Source organism: Phyllostomus discolor, chromosome 15 (genome assembly GCF_004126475.2).
Source record: "Phyllostomus discolor isolate MPI-MPIP mPhyDis1 chromosome 15, mPhyDis1.pri.v3, whole genome shotgun sequence".
In the NCBI taxonomy this organism is placed as follows: domain Eukaryota; kingdom Metazoa; phylum Chordata; class Mammalia; order Chiroptera; family Phyllostomidae; genus Phyllostomus; species Phyllostomus discolor.
The window spans coordinates 10414410-10435273 of record NC_040917.2 but is presented as its reverse complement, the minus strand read 5'-3'; the positions used below and the strand labels follow the sequence as shown (position 1 = coordinate 10435273).

Sequence of the window (20864 nt, the reverse complement as noted above, 5' to 3'; positions counted from 1 at the left end):
ATCAAAAACCTCCCAACAAATAAAAGCCCATGACCAGATGGCTTTACTGGAAAATTCTCCCAAACATTTAAAACAGAATTAATGCCAATCCTTCTCAAATTCTTCCAAAAACCTGAAGAGGAAGAAATACTTCCAAACACATTTCATGAGGCCAGCATTACCCTAATACCAAAGCCAGACAAAGATACTACAAGTAAAGAAACCTACAGGCCAATATCCCTGATAAGCATTAGATGTAAAAATCCTCAACAAAATACTAGCAAACTGAATTCAAACAGATTTAAATCTGGGGTGCAAGGATAGATCAATATATAAAAATCAATTAATGTGATGCATCTCAATAACAAAATGAAGGATAAAATTGTGTGTCATCACAAGCATTTGATAAAATTCAATGTCCCTTCATTATAAAAACTCTCAATAAACTAGCAACAGAGGGATGTTAGTCAACATAACAAAGGCCATATATGACAGGTACACAGCAAATATACTCAATGGTGAAGCACTGAAAGCTTTTACACTAAGATCAGGAACAAGGTAATGATGCCCACTCTTAACACTTCTGTTCAATACAGTATTAGATGTATAATTAGGAAGAAAGGGAAGGAGAGGGGAGAGAAGGGACACAAGTCAGAAAGAGAAAAAGTAAAATTGTATCTGCTTTATCATAATATGATTTTACACATAGAAAACCCTAACAACCATACAAAAACCTGCTAAAACTAATAAATTAATCCAGTGAAGTTTGAGGGCAATCCCATTTACAATAACATAAAAAATACTTAGGCATAAGCTTAATTAAGGAAGTGAAAGACTTGTATACTAAAAACTGTAAAATATTGACACAAAATTAAAGATGACACAAAGAAATAGAAGGACATTTTGTGTATATGAATGAAAAGATTTAATGTTGTTGGGATGTTGATACTACCCAAAACAATCCGCAGGTTCACTGCCATCTCTACCAAAATCACACTGGGTTTGTTTTTGTTTTTGTTTTTGTTTTTATAAAATAAAAAAAGAAATCTAAAATTCATAGGGCTACCCCAAGGCTGAGAAAGTACAGAACTAGGAGGGAGCTATTAACATGTGCACTCAGCACAGCCTTGCCCAGCCTGGGCTCCTGCAACAATTAAGAAACAAGGAAAACCACATGCATGTCAAGCAGCCCCACCCAGACCAGAAGGGCACACAGGAAACTCACTCATTCTGGCTGGGCTGCAACCCAGGCTATGCACATACCCACCCTGACTACAACTGGTCTGCCCAAACCATCCATCACACAGTCTACAGAGGTCACTTTTTCTAAATGGGGAGAGAGAGCTAATTCATCTAAATCATAGGAACAAACACAGACAGTCAAATAAAATGGGGAAACAGAAGAACATGTTCCAAATGACAACAAGAAAAAACTCTGCAGAAAAACTCTAATGAAATGGAGATAAACAATATGCCTGATAAAGAATTCAAAGAAATGGTCATAAGGATTCTCAACAAACTTGAGAGTAGAATAGGGCAACTGAGACCACTTCAAAAAAGAGTTAGAAAATATAATAAAAAGCAATCAAAGTAAACATTACGATAACTAAAATGAAGAATGTATTAGAAGAAATCAGCAGTGGATCAATTAATAGAGAAGAATAAATTAGTTACCTGAAAGTAAGAATAGTGAAAATCACATAGTCAGGACAACAAAAAAAAAAGTTTTAAAAATTAGGGCTGTATAAGGGACCTCTGTGACAACATCAAGCACTCTTAACATTTGCATTGTTGAGATTCCAGAAGGAGAGTAGAGAGAGAGAATGAGCCAAAAAGCATATTTGAAGAAATAGCTAAAAATTTTCCTAGTCTGGATAAGAAAACAGACACCCAGGTACAAAAGCACAGAGAGTTCCAAACAAAATAAACCCAAACGGGCCCACACCAAGACATATTTTAATTAAAATGGCCAAAGTTAAGGATAAAGAGACAATCTTGAAGGCAGCAAGAAGGAAACAGCAAGTCACATACAAGGACAACCCCTTAAAGCCATCACCTGATTTCTCAGCAGCAACTTTATAGGCCAGAAAGGAGTGACAGGAAACATTTAAAGTGCTGAAAGAAAGTAGCCTACACCCTATAATACCGTATCTGGAAATGTTATCATTTGGAATTGAAGGAGGGATGAAGAGTTTCTTAAACAAGCAAAAACTAAAGGAATTTACCATCACTAAACAGGTTTTACAAAAATTTTAAAGGGTCTTCTTTATAAAGAATTGAAAAGGCTATAACCAGAAATAAAATACAGGGGGGGGGGGAAGCTCACTGGTAAGGGCAAATATATAATAAACACAGTGAATCAATCACTTAAAAAGGTTATATGGAGGTTAAAACATAACAATAGCAATCTTAACTATAAGTACTATAGAATAAACAGATGGGATATACAAAACAAAAAGATACAAAATGTGACATCAAAAACAAAGTGTAATTGAGAAAAATGTGTATCTTGCATTTTGGGAATGAAATGCAAGAATGCAATGAATCAATTAAGTTGATCTGGTGTAATGTGGCATTTAAGGCTGTCATTTCCTTACTAATTATCTGTGTGGATGATTTTGCATTGAGGTGGTCCCCTACCATTACTGTACTGCTGTAAATACCTGCATCTATATGCATTAATATTTGCTTTATATAAGTAAATGCTCCTATATTGGGTATGTTCGTATTTACAATTGTTATAGCATCTTCTTGGATGGATCTCTTGATCATTCTATAATGTCTTCTTTGTCACTTTTTACATTCTGTGTTTTAAAGTCTATTTTGTCTGATAGAACCACTGCTACTCCAGCTTTCTTTTCACTTCTATTTTCATGGAATATCTTTTTCCACCCCTTTTCTTTCAGTGGTGTCTTTCTTTCAATGTGAAGTGAGTCTCTTGTAGATAGTATAAATGGGTCTTTTTTTTAATTCATTCTGCTACCTTATGTCTTTTGATTGGAATATCCAGTCTGTTTACATTTAAGGTTATTATTGATCAGTATGTTCTTATTGCCCTTTTCTTAATTTTTTGGTTGTTTTCTTCTCTTGACCGCTTTTGATTTGCTGGTTTTCTTCTGTGTTTAGGTTCCTTTCTCTTTATTTTTGTGTTTTACACCGGTTTTGCTTTGTGGTTACCATGAGATTAATATATACCCATATATATGTATAGCAGTCTATTTTACACCAGTCTGAATATGGCTATCATCAAAAAGTCAACAAATAACATGTGTTAGTGAGGATGTGGAGAAAAGGGAACCCCTGTGTACTGTTGGTGCAGCCACTATGGAAAACTGCATGGAGAGTTTAAAAAGCTAAAAGTTAGATCTACCACGTGACTCAGCAACTCCACTTCTCTATTTTCAAGGAGCACGAGGCTGGGAAGACCCAAGTTGTGGGTAGCTGTCTAGTTTGTTCAGAATCAGAAGTTTATGCTTTGTGACACTAACTTACTGTGAAAGGCTAATAACTCCCAAATAAAATACTCTAGACCACTGCCAATGAATGTTCCATCATAACTATAGTTGTCCTTAAATGTCTGCATTTGTTTCAGTATACATTTCTGCACCTGAATGTACCAGATTAAAATAAGGCCTTCATATGTCTTTACATAATACACACACACATGCATATTATGTATATACATAAGCACATGTGTAGATGTTTATACAGGGGTAGGCAAAAGTAGGCTTCCATTTGTAATATAAATAAATAATACAATAATAAATAATAATACAAAAATAAACTGTTTTGTGTCCTTGCAGCTGTGAACCTATTTTTGCCAACCCCAGTATAATACATGCACAAGAAAAATAGTTACATATACACCAGCATCATACATCACTATGCTTTGCTGAAGACATTATTTTACCTGTTATTTCCTCATTTCTTCCATACGACTCTCCTGGTTGGGAAAGGGTTAGTATAAGATTCAAGAGAAATGAGAATTCTTTGTATCTCTAAATGATTACATTTTAAATAACCATTTCACTGGCTTCTTAATATACTGAATACCCAATTTAATTTTTTCCAGTTTCCCACCATGAAGCAAAAACTACATAATAAACCATTCAAACGTTCCCTCTCAGCCTTCATTAATGATGCAGTCTGACAGCCTGTGCTCACTGACTGGGTAGCAACTCTAAGGTTGATTGACAGATTCTGTGCAGTGCACGAGGAGAATGCACCATGAGAGATCTTTTCTCTTAACAAGGTGTCGATCTCACAGGGGAAACCATATATACACATATTTAAAAGTACCAGAGCCAAGGGTAGACACGCAGGTTGAATACACTGTCCCCACGGAGTGTTCAGGGAAGACAGTCTGCATCTTGTCTCCATGTGTCTCCCACGGCCAGGATTCTTTGACTTGGCTGAGAAAAAGTCAAGGACCAACTAAGGCCATGCCCCCAAAGAGCACGAGAAACTTAAAAGCCAGGGGGAGCACAGGCGAGACCAGAAACACAATGAAAAAAGAACCCAACGTTATGAGAGTGAAAACAGGGCCATCCCGAGCCTCTCACAGACATCATCAGAAGCACTGAAGAGAGAATTGCTTTATGGGGTGAATCAGTGCTATTTAATGCCATGTCCCAGGTAAAACTGTCTCATACATCACTGAACAGACCACCCTTTCCAAAGGCCTGGACAACACCATGCCATGGTCATTCTCCTCTGATGCCTTCCACCATTGCTGCCTACTCTTAAAAAGGAAGCCAGAGTGCCCTGCCACTCAGTGGGATAAACTATGGGAGTCTAGAGAGAGGCAGCCAAAGAGAACTGAATCCCAACTACGGCACAATGCCAGCTATGTGACCTGGAGCGAGTCCTCTAGCCTCTCCATGCCTAGATTTCCTCTGTGTAAAACAGAGAAAATAAAGGTGCCTACCTACAGTTTCCATGAGAAGGTTAAACGCATCAGTGCACGGAACAATACTCAGCTCAAATGAACCCCCACAGAAGTATTCCCTATTTTATAGCTAAAAGGAGGGAATGTGAATGAACTCACATGCAGCATGCTTTGAATCACAACCTTTAAAACTATGAACCACACGCTTGTCCAATAAGTTCCTAGAAAACGTTCTAACAAATCTATACTTACATACATTCAGTACACTCAGATTAAATTTCCTTCTTAAAGCAACGAGCCTAGATGCGCACAGTGACAAGTATTGCGTATGTATTATATACTCACACTTAAAATTCCTTCTATTACTCACATTCTCATAGAGAGCTTGCAGAGTCTCCAGATCAACCACAGAATTGTCCAAGTTCACAACAGCTGTGAAAAAAAAAAAAGAAGATGAAAGAATATAAGTTCATTAGCACGAGCCAGCTGTGAACAGGTGTCTGGCTATCCTGAGCAGCAATGACCATCTCTACAATAGCCAGGGTTCATGGCCAGCGGTCAGTGGGTGTGGGCCTCTAACTTCCATGCATTCACTTGCTCCACCACAAAGACCATGTGCAAGGACTTTCAGTGGGGGCAGAGGTTAAGGGTCAGAGCTGCCATTTGCTCCGCAAATACAACATCTCACGAATATGGCCCAGTCAAATGGCAAAGATAAATGTGAGTGTCTTCCAAGAACCAACTGCCTGAATTTGAAAACTGTGCTGAATACAGAAAATCAGGCAAATCACTCCTGCTACTTTCCCATGCTAGTTTTCCACAGCACACATCTGCCTATGTATCTAAAGACATACGACAAAGGTTCATTCTAATCGTTCAACTGGTGGACTTTTTATACAATGAGAGATGCATTTCCTGTTATAATTTTAAAATGGTTATACTAAAAAGGTAATTCTTGGCTTGCAGTATTGAGATTAGCAGAGATGCATTCTTAAAAATCCACTTTTAATATACAAACTACCCATGCTTATACAAGGGAGAAACGGAATCAAAAAATCAAACATTGGGGGTATGTTCTTAAATGCATTCTTTGGCCTGAGAATTGTATGGGATTTTGGAGTCAGTGTGCTTTGTAGCTGAGTTTGGACATAGGTAAAGTGAAGGCATTCTGTGTTACCTACATACATGTTAGTCAGAAGTGAGGTGAATTTGCCATGATCAGGTATGTGCTGGGTAGCCAGTGACGCTCTTGTGGGATTACAGATTTTCGAAGAAAACTCACAACGTGAGTCATCACAACTTGGTTGTGTGTTTTTCGGTAACCGGGGCATTTTACATCGTCTTTCCTCTCAAAGTTTCAAGTACACGAGCCGTGTTCTAGTTGACTCGGGCAAACTCCCAAGAAAGAATTAAGAAAGACAAGTGGGAAGTTGAAACATACGATGGGTGAGCATGCTAACCAGGCTAATTTAGCTTTTCTGCTTGGAGCTGGGAACTGAGCCCATGATTCACCCACAAATATTATAGCAAGTGGAATATGATACTTCGACCCTAATAATATTCCGCTATCTCCATTTCCAAAAAATCAGGTCTCAAATATCAATCTAAGAATTTGATTAGGATTCGCAGACAAGACTTTTCACTCTTTAGACCACATAAGGCAAACATATGACCGACTAATGTTTCAAAGTAGTGAAAACACAGCCCAACTAACTTTAACAGTATTTTGAAAAATGAAATAAAAGTGATTAACAGATGACTTTCACTGGAAGTCATGTGGCTATAAATGATGTAACAAAATGCCTAAAACCCAAATACCATTAGCAAGTTCCTGTATGAAATTACTCCCTTTGGATTTGAACGGAGTCTACCCCTTAAAGAAAATCTTAGAGTGAACCCAAAGGTCTTATTTCAAAATTCATTAGCTAATAATCCAGTATTTCTGCATTCCTCTGGCAATACAGAAAGAGATTGATGGGGAAAACTATACAAGAAATGCTAGTAGTCACCTTAGCGTACAATTTCATTCTCGGAACAAGAAAAAGAAACACAATAAAATCATTCATACTCAAGTGAAAACTTATAAAAGATACACTTGTCTTCTGACTTTATCCATCATTTTAAAACATAATATTAATCCTACAAGTTGCCCTGGCTGGTGTAGCTCAGTGGATTGAGCGCGGGCTGTGAACCAGTGTCGCGGGTTCGATTCCCAGTCAGGGTACATGCCTGGGTTGCAGGCCATGACCCCCAGCAACTGCACATTGATGTTTCTCTCTCTCTCTCTCTCTCTCTCTCCCTGCCTTCCCTCTCTATAAATAAATAAATAAAATCTTTAAAAAAAATCCTACAAGTTTTCCCCACATGCAACCTTACTTGTGAATCTACCAAGGCTTCTCACCTTTTAAACTCAGGCAGTACCAGCTACTGAAGAATATCTAAATAAATGTCATACAGTCCTAACCATGGATATATGGCCCTAAGCAAATCCACAAGTTCCTAACCCATGAAACCTTGTTTTTTTAATCATCCACAGAAAACCTCAATAGAAAGCAACTCCATACAATTTCCCTATAGTTGGCTTTACACTTGAGAGATGCAGACATAATTCAGTGAGATTCAGTGGTATTAAAGAAACAATAGAGTCATGTTTAGGTAGCTGGAAATAAGGAAGATTAGCTGCTGGCAGATGAATAAAGCAATGATAGAGTTCTAGATGGGAAGTAAAGGTAAAAGATGTAATTTGGGGAAAGTTAAGGGTGTTGGGGTGCTATATTGCCTTGGTATAAAAAGCACATTTTAATATTTTAGGAATCAGGATTCAGACTAAAATCCATGTGACTAAATTTTTGGTGGTGTCTTCCTGGCCCTCCCTCCTTTAAAATCTGTGATGAGGTAGGTGGTACAGTTTTAACTGTTAAAATTCCAAAATCAAGGAAATAATATAACGTGTGCATTCATGCAATCAACAAATATAAGAGGTTTCTTACAACTCAGCGACTCTCCTAGCTCACTACACTAGTTGACAGTTATTTGAGTGCCAATGCTTTGGAAAGGGAGCTATTGGAGGTGGACATGCTCAGTTACCCAGCCCTGCAAAGCTGCAAACAACTGGTTATGGGTAGGGACCGCCCAACACAGATTTCTACTTACAGCCATGGTAAGGGACTTATATAAATATGTACGTGTGTAAAATTTTTTCAGGTGGCAAGGGATTCAAGAAAAAAGACATTCAGAAATCTCAGGTTTTCAATATTTCAACTTTCTTTAAGGGGACACCTGAAGATTGAGATTCTATCAAGACGAGAGAGTCCCTCTATCCCCTCAAAAGGGAATACGATTTTCATGAAATAGTTTGCTGAAATGGAAGAAACGTAGACCACGGAATCAAAGTGAACTGGGTTTAAATTCACATTTGTGTTTGCTGCTCCTTTACTTCACGTTCCTTAACTTGACAAGTTTTTGGTTTCTTTGTGGGGAGAGCAGGGAAGGGAACTGTAGAAAACATTGGCACTGTTTTGATTTTTGTGGGGACCGAAGGCTGTAACAAGTAAGAGGATCTGGCAGGTGGTTGGTTAATAGTCCTTCATGCGCCTTATTATCCAACCCAAACTTCACAAGGTTTCTTTCTTTTCTGTTTGTATTTTAGTGCCCTCACATACCAAAGCGAAAAATTCGAGGGCTGGCACTCTTAACCTGAGGGAAAAACTATGGGAACTAAGCATACAGCCTGAGAAACCACCATGGGGTGTTTAATTATCCTCTTTCTTTTGTACTCAATATTTAAACTACCAAGCATTAGACTTCGATTGCAGAACATAAATAAATTCAAAAGTCAGTCATGAATCTTTCATTCATATTAGTTTATTCTCTAATAGTCAAGTACAGGCTAATGTGATTATACTTTTGATGAGAGGCCAAAGATTTCACACTCACTTCCTACCCGTGGCTCTGGAAAACTCAGGAACACCCACCACCGTCTGGGATCCAGCACATTCCCACCCATCCATCCCCCTGCAGGTGTATAAAGCTGTTTTTTTAATAATTTTTTTAAGATTTATTTATTTTTAGAGAGGGAAGGGAGGGAGAAAGAGAGAGAGAGAGAGAAACATCAATGTGCAGTTGCTGGGGGTCATGGCTTGCAACCCAGGCATGTACCCTGACTGGGAATTGAACCTGCGACACTTTGGTTCGCAGCCCGCGGCTCAATCCACTGAGCTACGCCAGCCAGGGCTATAAAGCTGTTTTAATTAAGCCAGGAGTATCTGTTCTGTTTTAGGTGGAAGGGTGCAAGGACGAAGAAGGTGTTGATAGAAAACTTTGATTATTTTTTTAAGATTTTACTTATTTATTTTTAGAGAGAAGGAAGGGAGGAAGAAAGAGAGGGAGAGAAACATCAATGTATGGTTGCCTCTCACGTGCCCCCACTGGGGACCTGGCCCACAACCCAGGCATGTGCCCTGACTGGGAATCGAACCAGTGATCCCTTGGTTTGCAGCCTGCACTCAATCCACTGAGCTACACCAGCCAGGGCAAAAACTTTGATTTTTTAAATGCACATTAAAAAGGTGATTCATTTATTTGTAAAGTAGTCTAACTTTCCAGGATTAAAACACATGGAGATTTTCATACTTTCTCCAAAAACTTGTGAATGATCACGTGTTAATATTCACTCCGGGATTAAACAGACAGCAATTTTATATTTTTTAGCCTAAAAGTTTTTGACGAAGCCAAGGATGTGATAAGGAAGAAGAAGAATACAGGACTCTTTCTGGCTTTTCGGTCAACACGCTGTGTGTCTTTGATGAAGACACTGAGCTTCTCTGAGGCTTTATCAAGTGGGACAATAACTTCTTTAGCAAATGTTGATCACGTGGATAGAATAAGCCATTTTACAGTAAAAAAAAGGATCATTGAAGAAGCCTTGGAATAATTTAGGTAATTAATTTTAAAATGTATACTATCTGTGAGCACATGGGTTAGAAACTAGAGGCAGAGCTGAGAATGTGCTAGACTGAAATTAGGCTCAGAATTAAACATTTGCCTTCAGTCAGCAAAACTTGCAAACATAAATAGCTTTTTTTTTTGCATGAACTCTACGGGTACCCACTCGCTGAGATCCAACGCCTTTTTCATTAAACCATATTGTTACAAAATGCAGAGTGACATAGCCTACCTAACACTCAAATAGTCGATTCAACCTAGGATATTAAAAAATGTCTCAAAATAAAATATTCAAACCAACCAATCTCTTTCCTTTTGACTTTGAAATGTTGCGTTCCATAAAAAGAGTTCCATAAAGAGCAATCCAAAACAACCAGGGGTTAGAGACCCACACACGTGACAGCTGTGTATGTGCCGCACACATGACACTGTGCACACAGGCCCACAAGCAGGCGACAGGCGTGCGTCCACCTCGCATTCCCTGGACATCTGGGCTTTGCTGCTACAGTACTCTCCATAGCCACCTTCCTTAACACCGGAAATGTGGGACATGCTGCTTAATTTTTTACTGATTTGAGAGAGAGAGAGAGGAAAGGGGAAAGAAAGGGAGAGAAACATACATCAATTTGTTGTTCCACTTAGCTATGTATTCATCAGTTGATTCTTGCAAGTGCCCTGACCAGAGATTGAACCACAACCTTGGTGTATCAGTCATGCTTCCTATTCTAACATTAAATCACCCACAGACTAGAGTGCCACATAACGTACGTCTCACTGTCTCCATGAGAAACAGAATCCCGCATCTGTGTTCTCATTAAAGAACGGGCCAGAAGGGCCAGGGCCATACTTGAAGAACTTGTGTTAAAAGAAACTCGTGTAAAACAAAAGTTCACAAAGTATTAGTCAAAGTTGTAAATGTTCCACATACTGTGAGTAGCCAGAAAAGGAGTTCAGTTGATTGGTGTGATTCAGTATGACACGATCACTCTTGTGGAACGCAACATTGTAAGTCACGGAACATTCTCTGTTAGCGCCCGACCTACTCCAGTCTTGATTTGTTTTCAATCTGGGGTTCCTGCGATGGGACAGGACCAGAGCAGCCTCAGGGCCCCTTCCCTCCGTCGGCCCTGAACACTCAGCCCAGGCACTGTGGTCTCTTGCCTTAATCCCTCTTCCCTCTGGTGTCACTTGCTAAACTGGAGGTGGAGATCCCCGAAGGTAGAAGACCCAATGGTATTTATGACCAAGAGTAGGAGTTATCCATTTCTGCAGAGCAAATTACACTAAAGCTTAGGGGCTTAAAACAACAAACGTGTATCATCTCACATCTTTATACATCTCACATCTCACAAACATGAAACATCTTTGTTCCACGGTCAAGGTTCAAATAGGCTGAGGTGAGTATTCCTGAGAATGAACCACCTTTACTAAACAAACGACACATTCCTTGAGGTCACCCTTTCGTGAACAACCAACTTCACTCTAGCTAACTTCATAGTTCAAAACATAAAACAGACGTAAAAATGCATGATATCGCCCTGGCTGGCGTAGCTCAGTGGATTGAGTGCGGGCTGTGAACCAAAGTGTCGGAGGTTCGATTCCCAGTCAGGGTACATGCCTGGGTTGCAGGCCATGACCCCCAGCAACCACACATTGATGTTTCTCTCTCTCTCTCTCTCTCTCCCTCTCTCTCTCTCTCCCTCCCTCCCTAAAAATAAATAAATAAAATCTTGAAAAAAAAGCATGATATCCTACCATCCTCTGCCCAACAGCCCGGGAAGGCAGTGGTACACAGTGGGCTCTGAAGTCGAGCGTCTCCACCTCTTGTTACCAGTATAACCTAGGGCGTCTCGCCTTCCTCACCTGCAAAATGCACCTAAGAAGAAGAGTACCCGCCCAATGCGGGGTAGCAGGAGAGTAAATCATACAAGTCAAACTCCTGGAAGGAGCGCCAGGCCCACAGCAAACACAGGAAAAATGGGTCATCATCGTTATCGTTACTAAGCCCGCCTTCAACATTCACATGTGAAAAACATTTCACTAGTATCTCTCCAAATCGGTATCTTGATTGAGAGATTTCTAGACAAAGCGCGTCTGAAAACATTCTCGGTAAAAAGGACAGTGACAGTTTCGGCTGCACTGACAGCAACGTGGGAAACTAAACAAGGAGCCACAGGGGAGCCGTCAGCACTAATTTTGGTGAAGGTACACGGGAAGGGAACGGCGTCCGCAGAAGCTTAAACACAAAATGAGTGCAAATCAGCCCGTATTTACAGTTCATGCCCTCTCCTCACCGGCGGGGCAAGGAAGAGTGCGAGGGCTTCCAGAAACCATCTTCACCCCCCTTGCAATTCAGAAGCCGCAGGAGACGCTAACATGAAGTTCGCCTTGCAAATTGCTGAGAAGCGAAGATCTTTGTTTGAGTAGAAACTCATCTGAAGTAACAGAGATCAGAAACATCTCTCATTTCATGCAGTGCCAGGCTTGTCATCATATCTGAGCCATGAAGAACAAAAATTTCCTAAGAGATCTCTTGAAAGAATTGAAAAAGCAGCTTGTCATTATAGCTTCAAGTCGAGAGAAAGAATATTTTGGAAGTTAGTATCTATCGTACTCGATACTTCAGTGAGATAAAAAAAATTTTCACCTTCTGGGGGGAAGTAGTTGCTATTCAATTGATCTGACAATATTTGTTATCTCTTTTGTAAATGCAATATAAAACACTTTCAGGATAGGGCACATGTGCCCTAGAGGAGCTCCAATAGCATGAGTGGAAAGACATCAACAAATAATTACAACATGAACACGAGGGAGAGCATGTGCAAACGGGAGGGGCATGGAAGCAGTGGGTGGGAAAGATCCTCAAAGTAGAATGACTGTCTGCTGATGGCCCAAGTCCTCATAGCATCACCTGACTTTCAAAGCGCTCCACTTGATTTGAACCGCGGTGTGTATGTTTTGATGGGAAGCGTCTTTGGTTAAGACGGCAGACTAAATACGCGGTCTGTCTCTGCTCTGTCCTAAAGTCCCACTAAAACTATACAGTAAACAGATTTTTTTCAAAACAGAATTCACAAAGACTGAAAGAGAAAAGAGGCGATGATAGCAACCACATCTGGAAGCCGGTTGTACCTGATTCAGCTGCCCCAAAACGATGACTCCACAGCTGTCCTCGGGAACACTGAGAACCAACCGGAAGTCAAGGATGGGCAGCACCAGGTACCTGTCCAACTGAGGGTACCATCTGTGGGACTGTTGAATATAGAACCTCCACTGCCAGCCAGCCCGAGTCTTCGCCACCCCAGGGACCAGAGCACTGCCAGACAGACCATTACTACCTTGGTCATCCCAGAAATGGGATGTCTCGGGGAATCTAATAACCCCGTGACTATGAGGCAAGAACAAAAGACAAAGATTTTGCTGGCTGCCCAACAGATAACGCACCCAGATAATGCTTCATTGAACTCAAAGTTAAAAGACCTGACAAAGGGCCCCCTAGTTTCTCATCGGCCTTTGCCTCTCCCACTTTTAAGCCAAAATAGTCAACCATCGAATCTTTTGCAGAAAGCCTCCAACACAGACCAAAAATCAGAAGGAAAAAACATCAGTAAAGCTCCTCTATACCCTCCAAAGGGTTTTCATCACCCGCTGCCTCCACAATCTCCTCTGCCCTTTGCACCTTATTCCCACCCATCGAGCTTCTGCTGTGATTCCTGAGTCACCAGCAATCTCAGTCCTGTGCTTTCCAAACGCACACTTCTCAGTCCCTGGCAGCATCTGGCCCAGCTAATAGTCCCTTCCTCTTGACACGTGTTTAATTGGGCTCTCAGGATATGACTCTTCTTTTCCTCCTACTTCCCCCACTCCTCGGTCTCTTTTGCTAGCTCCTTCCCTCCCCACCTCATTTCTGGAGTGCCCTGGGGCTGAATCCTATGTCTCTTCTCACCTCTGTCCACACTCACACCCTTGGTGACTTCATCCGGTCTCATGGGGGCGTGAAATCCTCCCACATTTTCCTCTGCAGCCTAAAACCTTCTTCTTAAACCAGCAGCGTGTAGACCTGGAAGCCTCCCAGGCAGACCCACTGTGCGCCCACTCTCCCCTGCCTCACGTGAAGACTCCACCTATCAGGGGCTGAGCCGGGCCGTCCTTAAGGCCGTTCTTTCTCTCACATTCCACACCCAATACATTGTCAACACTGTTAGCTCTACAGCCCAAATACATGCAGATATGACTTCATCTCACCACTGATTGCCACCACCCTGTTCCCAGACGCTCCCAACTACTACCGGATGGTGACAACACCCCGACTGGAAAAAACGGTCCTCAAACACAAAAACACGGTAACAAAAACAGGGAAACTGAATAGAAGGCATGAAAAATAGATGCGAAGGAATTTCCCAAAAGTAGATCAAAAAGAAAAAGAGGAGGGAAAGTTAAGAAAATGAGACCAGTTGTGGAAGGCCAAAATCACAATATTAGAAGTTCTAGGAGAATAAAAACAATCAAATTTGAGCAGCTACTGAGAAAATAGATGCCGGTGAGTCCAGCAACAGAAACTCCAGAGCCACATGGCTCCTCTGACCACAGTTCTGCCGGACACAAGGCACCTGGCCCACGCGCTGGCCCAGCCAAAGCCCTGGCCCTGGTGTCCCTATGTTCACAGAACTCACTCATGATATTTTTGCCAAATCCCCACAAAAGGCTCTTAAACATTTCAAGGACTCTTAAACTAGAAGGGAGATCACAATTTAGAAACATTTTCAGCGTATCTTCTCTTATAAGCCTTTCTCTAACAATAGAACTATTCTCCTCTCCTTACCCAAGTAAAACTGTGGTTGTCTCTAGACTTTAAAAACAAAACAATAAAATATTGAGTAACAACTACATCGGTGGATGAAGAAATGCAAGGGTGTTCAGTTTAAGGTGGGGACAGTTGGAGAATGGAGGGAGATTTCTGAAAAGAATATATTCTGGTAGAACTGAAGATAAATATGAGCTGATTTCCAAAGTCTCTCATTTATCAGGAAGTGAAATGAAGGACACAGGAACACAGGGGGAAATGATCCACTCGTGCTTGTTTATAACTTAGTCCTCCCCACAACTTAAAAGGTTGCCTCATTTTAGGCTAATGTAGGGAGTGATGTCAGCCCTTTAGTTGAGGTGTGAAATAGTTCACAGTTCAAATATTTGATACATGAATCAATTCTTGACAATGACTCACTTGACAATATGGCAAAACTGTTAAATATATTTGTACTGGTTGAAAATTGTTTTCAGCTGCAAGAAGAATATCTGAGTACATAATGGCAAAGAAACCCTAAGTAGGTTGGCATTAATTTAGGGGCTAAAATAAAAGGTTAATATCCCCAAAATGTTAATGGTCTTGAAATGTCTTTTACTCATATAGCAAAAAAAGCTGCCACAGCTCCATCCATCACTTTTACATTCCAGGGAAAATGAAGGAGGAAAAATACCCACAAGAAAGTATGTGCCATAACTCTTAATTATTAGTTCTTTGCAGACTTCTACTTCTGTCTCACTGGCCAAAGCAGTTTTCCATGGTCACCTACAATGAAGCTGAGGCTGAAAAGTGTGAATAATGAGGACAAACTACTATCTTTAACAAAATAGCAATTTCGAGCTCTGGTCTAGGTAATCACTGAAACACTCCCTCCCTCCCTACCTACCTACCTACCTACCATGGCACATGGTAGCCAGACCTTGCTGGCTTCTCAACTCCACCCTTTAACATAAATACAAGTCACCGGACACATTTCAGACATTCCTTCTTTTGTATATAAGCATGTGTTCTGTCCCTCCAAGGGGATTTTTAAAAGCGTGATAAGCAGAGATCTTGTCTTAAATATCATCGGCCCACACCAGAGTGTTCTACCACCTATAGCAGAAAACTAACAAAGCTTACAGTGTGAAAAACAAAAGTCGTGACTGAACCTTGGGAGAGGAGCCCTAACAGCTAACCGTAAGAAAGAGACACCGCAAGTGACGTCTTTGCATTAGTGGCCCCATGCATCCCTGCAGGCAGCAACACCTGAGAAAGCAAAGGCCAAAGACTGGCAAGGGCAACAAGATCTTCTGCAAACAGAACTACATTAGCGTAACCACTGCACAATAATGAAGGAAAGAACTGAGGAAGAAAAAGTAAAAAAAATACATATTTCTAGAGAAAGATGGTCCCTCTTTCTCCTACACATCTATAACCTGTGGTCCATGCCAATGGTTAGTTCTTACTCATTCAGGAGTTCCTAGTACTGCCTTAGTTCTCCCACCAGGAAGATATACAAAGGTAAAAGAAAGAAATAAACAGTTCGGTACAAATGCCTAGAATGATCATCCCTCAATTTTTATTTGATATTCAGGAAAGCACAGAAACCTTTGCTGAGTGCATGCCCTGTGCAATTTCATGACAATGGAGCCAAGAAACCTAGAGCATTCCTTAGTAAGGACATACTGCTCTGGCAGTCCCCACCTGAAACCCTGCACACCTTGGGAGTCACTTTAAAAACCATCAAAATGTGTTACTTAACAACATGTCCTAGAGGTAAAGCAAATTTTAAAGGCCAATTTTTTAAATTGTGTTTGTTTTGGTTGGCTTAACGGAATATATCCAACAATGTCTTTTTTTTTAAGATTTTATTTATTTATTTTTAGACAGGGAAGGGAGGGAGAAAGAGAGAGAGAAAAACACCATGTGTGCTTGCTGGGGGCCGTGGCCTGCAACCCAGGCATGTGCCCTGACTGGGAATCGAACCTGTGATGCTTTTGTTCGCAGTCCGCGCTCAATCCACTGAGCTATGCCAGCTAGGGCTCCAACAATGTCTTACAAGGAACATTTCTCAGAGAGAGAAAGATGCTTGCCACCATAGCCACCTGGACATTTCACACTGATGAAAAGATGAAAGGAAGCATACACTGGTAATCCCAGCACCTCCTACCACCAAACATGCTTGAGCACCTGGGGATGTGGCTCATCACACACACACACACACACACACACACACACACACAACACAGACATGCCCACGCTGTGGGGGACCTGCCGGAAGACATCTTGCTACACGCTTTTAACATACGTGGGAAACACACACGTTCTTGCATAATATTTCAAGTAATTCTCAATGATCCAAAGACCATAATGAATTAAATGGCACATATACCAATAACATTCTTTTTTTTTCCGATTACCATTTGCATTCAGTATTACTTTGTACTAGTTCTAAGTGCATGATAGTATTCTTCTCTTGGTTCCCAATGAAAATCGTGGCGTTTCATTCCCTATGTTCATAAGACTTCTAAATTTTATTACTGCTCTTTATTACTGCTCATTCAAGTTCCCAGTTTTTACACTAATCTTTTTATTGAGAAGTTTTAATTGACCTGAATAGCTCAGAAGTCTTGCTTTTCTCCAAAATTATTTAAAACTTTAGACCTCATGCTTGTGGACTCACAGACCTGAATTTAAAACACGAGCGTGCAACCATCTAGTGCGCGTCTCTCGGAGAGACGAGGCCGCCTCTGAGTCTGCTTGCTCGCGTGTGAAACTCGGATATAATGATAGTGTCAATACCTCCCTCAAACGACTACGGACAGGATTAGAGGTAATTCCTCCGTTAAAACCCTTGCCAGAGCAGGCGCTCAAAAACAGAAGGTTCTTGGTTCTCTCTAAATGTCTAAATATCATACATGCCTTTATAGATTGAATTGCTCTTACAAAATTTAAATCAGAAAATAAATATGCATGTTGCATATTATTGTTTTCCCCTAAAAAATACAAGGGACAGCACATTGGTGTCAAACTAACTAATTGCCATCCGCACCGGAGGCTGAACTAGAAAGCACATGAAAATGTGCTTAAACAGCGGTGGGAAATGGGTTATTTTCCAACCAGGAGGCAGTGTAGACAAATCACTCTAAGGTCAAGACACGCACAAATGCCGTATTACTTGAGAGGTATTCTTTTTTAAAAGTGACACTCAGAGACGTAATGACACTTGTCATCACATACAAATAAAAAGTTGCCAATTAAGCAGTGTGACATTGAAAGGGAACCGTTTAACCGTGTGTCAAAATCTATTCATTTCATCAACACGCTTTTAAATATCAGCAGTGGATGCAATAACTACAAAACATTTGTGTGCCTCTACAAAGAAAACAGAGTAACTCCTGAACACGTTATCCATCCATCCATCCATCCATCCATCCATTCATCCATTCACTCATTGAAAGAGTATTCAGAGTTCTAAGTGCCCCAGACACTCGACTTCTCAGCCCTGGGGATACAGTGCAAACCTGAAACACACACTTCCTGCCCTTGTCGAGTTTACACTTTATTAGCAAACAATTAAAATGTTCTGCATCCTAGAGAGATAATAATTGCACTTTTATAATATCCTACAATTTAGAAATCACATTCACTTATACTAGCTCCACTTTTCAGGCAGCTTCATCTGGCGGGGTTTTGTTATAAAGTGGAGACAGACGTTGAAATACCAGGATTCCGTAGATTTTGTACTTGGGCTATATATAAAAAAGGGCCTTCCGTTGGAAAAAAAAATAAATCTCCCAGCCAATCCGCCGCTGGTACATCTCAAGCGAACTTGCTTATACAAGGTTAACGACATGTTACTGATTAAGTCGGGAGGCTGCATACACCTATGGGCCTTGTTTATAAGAGCTGTACAAGTTAAATTGTTGGAGAACAAATGCATTTTGTTTGAGTCAGTGCGTCGCCTCCTTGTCTAGGCAGGGGGAAGAAAATGGATACCAAGACTGTAATCCTTTTGGAAGAAAATCTTCAAATGCAAACACGATTGCCATTGTAGACTGTTTAATCTAGTGATATTGTGTTTCATTTCTGGTTTTGGAGGGCTTTGTTGATTTGACCATACTGGTACAACTCTGGGCTTATCTCAACTGTTTAGATAAAGTTTATTTGACTTTGGCAGGTGACAAAATCGAGGGTGTGGAACAAAGGGGGCAGAGAAAAACGACTGGCATATTCCCAGATAGTGTTTATTTTAAGCACAGTGTATAGATGGGCAAATAGTTTCAAACAACGCACTGTACTTTGTATAAAACATCCACTGTCTGTTGAATGTTTTCCGTAAACCAGCACTGCAAAATGTCCTTTATTGGGCATAAGGGACTTCACCTTCTTGCTTCGGTAAGCATTTACGCTCTTGTAAAATAGAGCTCAGTGAGTCTCCCTAGAAGTAGTGCCCTAACTTTGGGGGGTCACGCTTGCCACTATTTTCTAATGCATATTTTACAGGGGCAATAGTATTAAATATTATTGTTCATGTAAGCATGTATATTGTTTCATAAGTACGGAACCTGTCAGAACTTTTAAATGCCTTATGCCAAAATAACTTTCATACAGATACTAATCATACTTTTTTTTTGGCATAATTCTATACAAACATGTCTGACTTTGAAAGAAACACAAAACAGAAAGCTTGAATTTACAAACTCAAACACCATGATTGTAATTATGTTTTTTTTTAATTCCCCTTTTAAAATATTTCATCTAAACAAGCACTTACATAGCTTCCTTAGTATATTTTACATTAGCATTTATATATTGGTAATCAGGCTGAAGGAGGGGAAGGAACCAAGACGTTAAAAATGCATCAGAAATAAAGACAACCAAGTTGTGAACTTGTCACATAAAAGTTCTTACAGAAGAACTTAGAAGATCAGAGTTTACATGTAAAAACTTGGCATGTTACGGCTGATTCTTTCCATTGCATTACAGAGACGGCTGACTAACGACTTGCCTCGTGACTGACTACTTTTCCAAAATTTCTAGAAAATATGACAAATCTAAAGAACCACCACAGTAATCATCATGATCCCCTTGGACCAGTTTTATGGTTTACTTAACTCAACACGTGGTTAATACGCGCAAAAATGCAATGCACTGGTTTCTGTGTATATTAAGTCACACTTTGTCATTTGTTCAGTTAATGGAGGTTTTTCTCTGTTTCCTTTCAATGTACAGACGTGGACAGAGATTAGTCTAACATGTCATTGTCCAGAGGAATGAGGGGTCAGTGGTTAAACACATGGAGGAGTCTCAAACATTAGGATTTCTCTGCCATCATTTTAATGAAGAAAAAGTGGCTTCTAAATACAACAGAAGTTTTTTTTCAAAGATGAGACAGAATGGCCCCTATTCTAACTCAGCCACTCAGGCTGTTGAGCCTAATGAAACGCGGAGAGCTACCAGGTGAATGGAAAGCTCCCTGCGGGGTGGGGGGCCGGGGGGGGGGGGTGCCTTCTCCCTCCACCCACAGTCCTGTCCTCCGGCTCCACTGTGTAGAGTTCAGTGCCCGCCCGCTGCTCCACGCCGCCTTGACAAGGAGAGGATCGGTCGGCTTTGCTCCTCCCAAGCCCCCTTCCTTCCTCCTTCGTTACTTGAAGTATCCAGTGACTTTCAGCTCTCGTGCAGCTACAACACACCACAGAGTTTTGTTTGGTTGAGTAAGATGCATTCATCCTTCTCCTGACTTATCGTCCTTGAAATGAAAAGCCATTTTTACTGTTGGAGCTTCCCGATACCCTTGTGTCACTGCCAACACGCACAAACAGTAAAACAGAGGATGGGCAGGACTTAGAAAAGCGTTCCATGGATGCACGGGTGGGCTCGGAACCTACCTTGGACACCATGAATTTCCACTGCACATCTGTTCCATCATGTAAGTTCCAAGTCTCATCCCTCCTCCGCCCCACCACTGGATAGAAATGACAGCTCAAGTTGAGGGTATTCTACAAATAATACATGATTCTTAAATACCCCATCCAAAGAAATGAACTACAATTCAAGAACTTTCTCCACAGTCCCATGCCTATTGCCTTGACTGAGCAGGAACCTCCTTCCGTCATCACAAAAAAAAAATTTTAATGCCTTTTCCTTAGCTGCTCCTTTGTATAAAGAATGCCATGAAAAAGTCGACCATTAAAAATAACCCATACTTCAAGTTTCACAATTCCCACACATGAAGATCCATTAGTATTCATGTTTGCTCCTTTC

General features: G+C 40.7%; 1 protein-coding gene across 1 annotated transcript in view; it reads right to left on the bottom strand.

The window, feature by feature from the left end:
* The window catches only part of FMN2 (formin 2), a 272338-nt gene that overhangs the window by 123690 nt on the left and 127784 nt on the right, over window positions 1-20864 (bottom strand). The window contains 1 exon segment of the mRNA XM_036016163.1: window positions 5238-5299. Coding sequence (XP_035872056.1) covers window positions 5238-5299 — 62 coding nt within the window.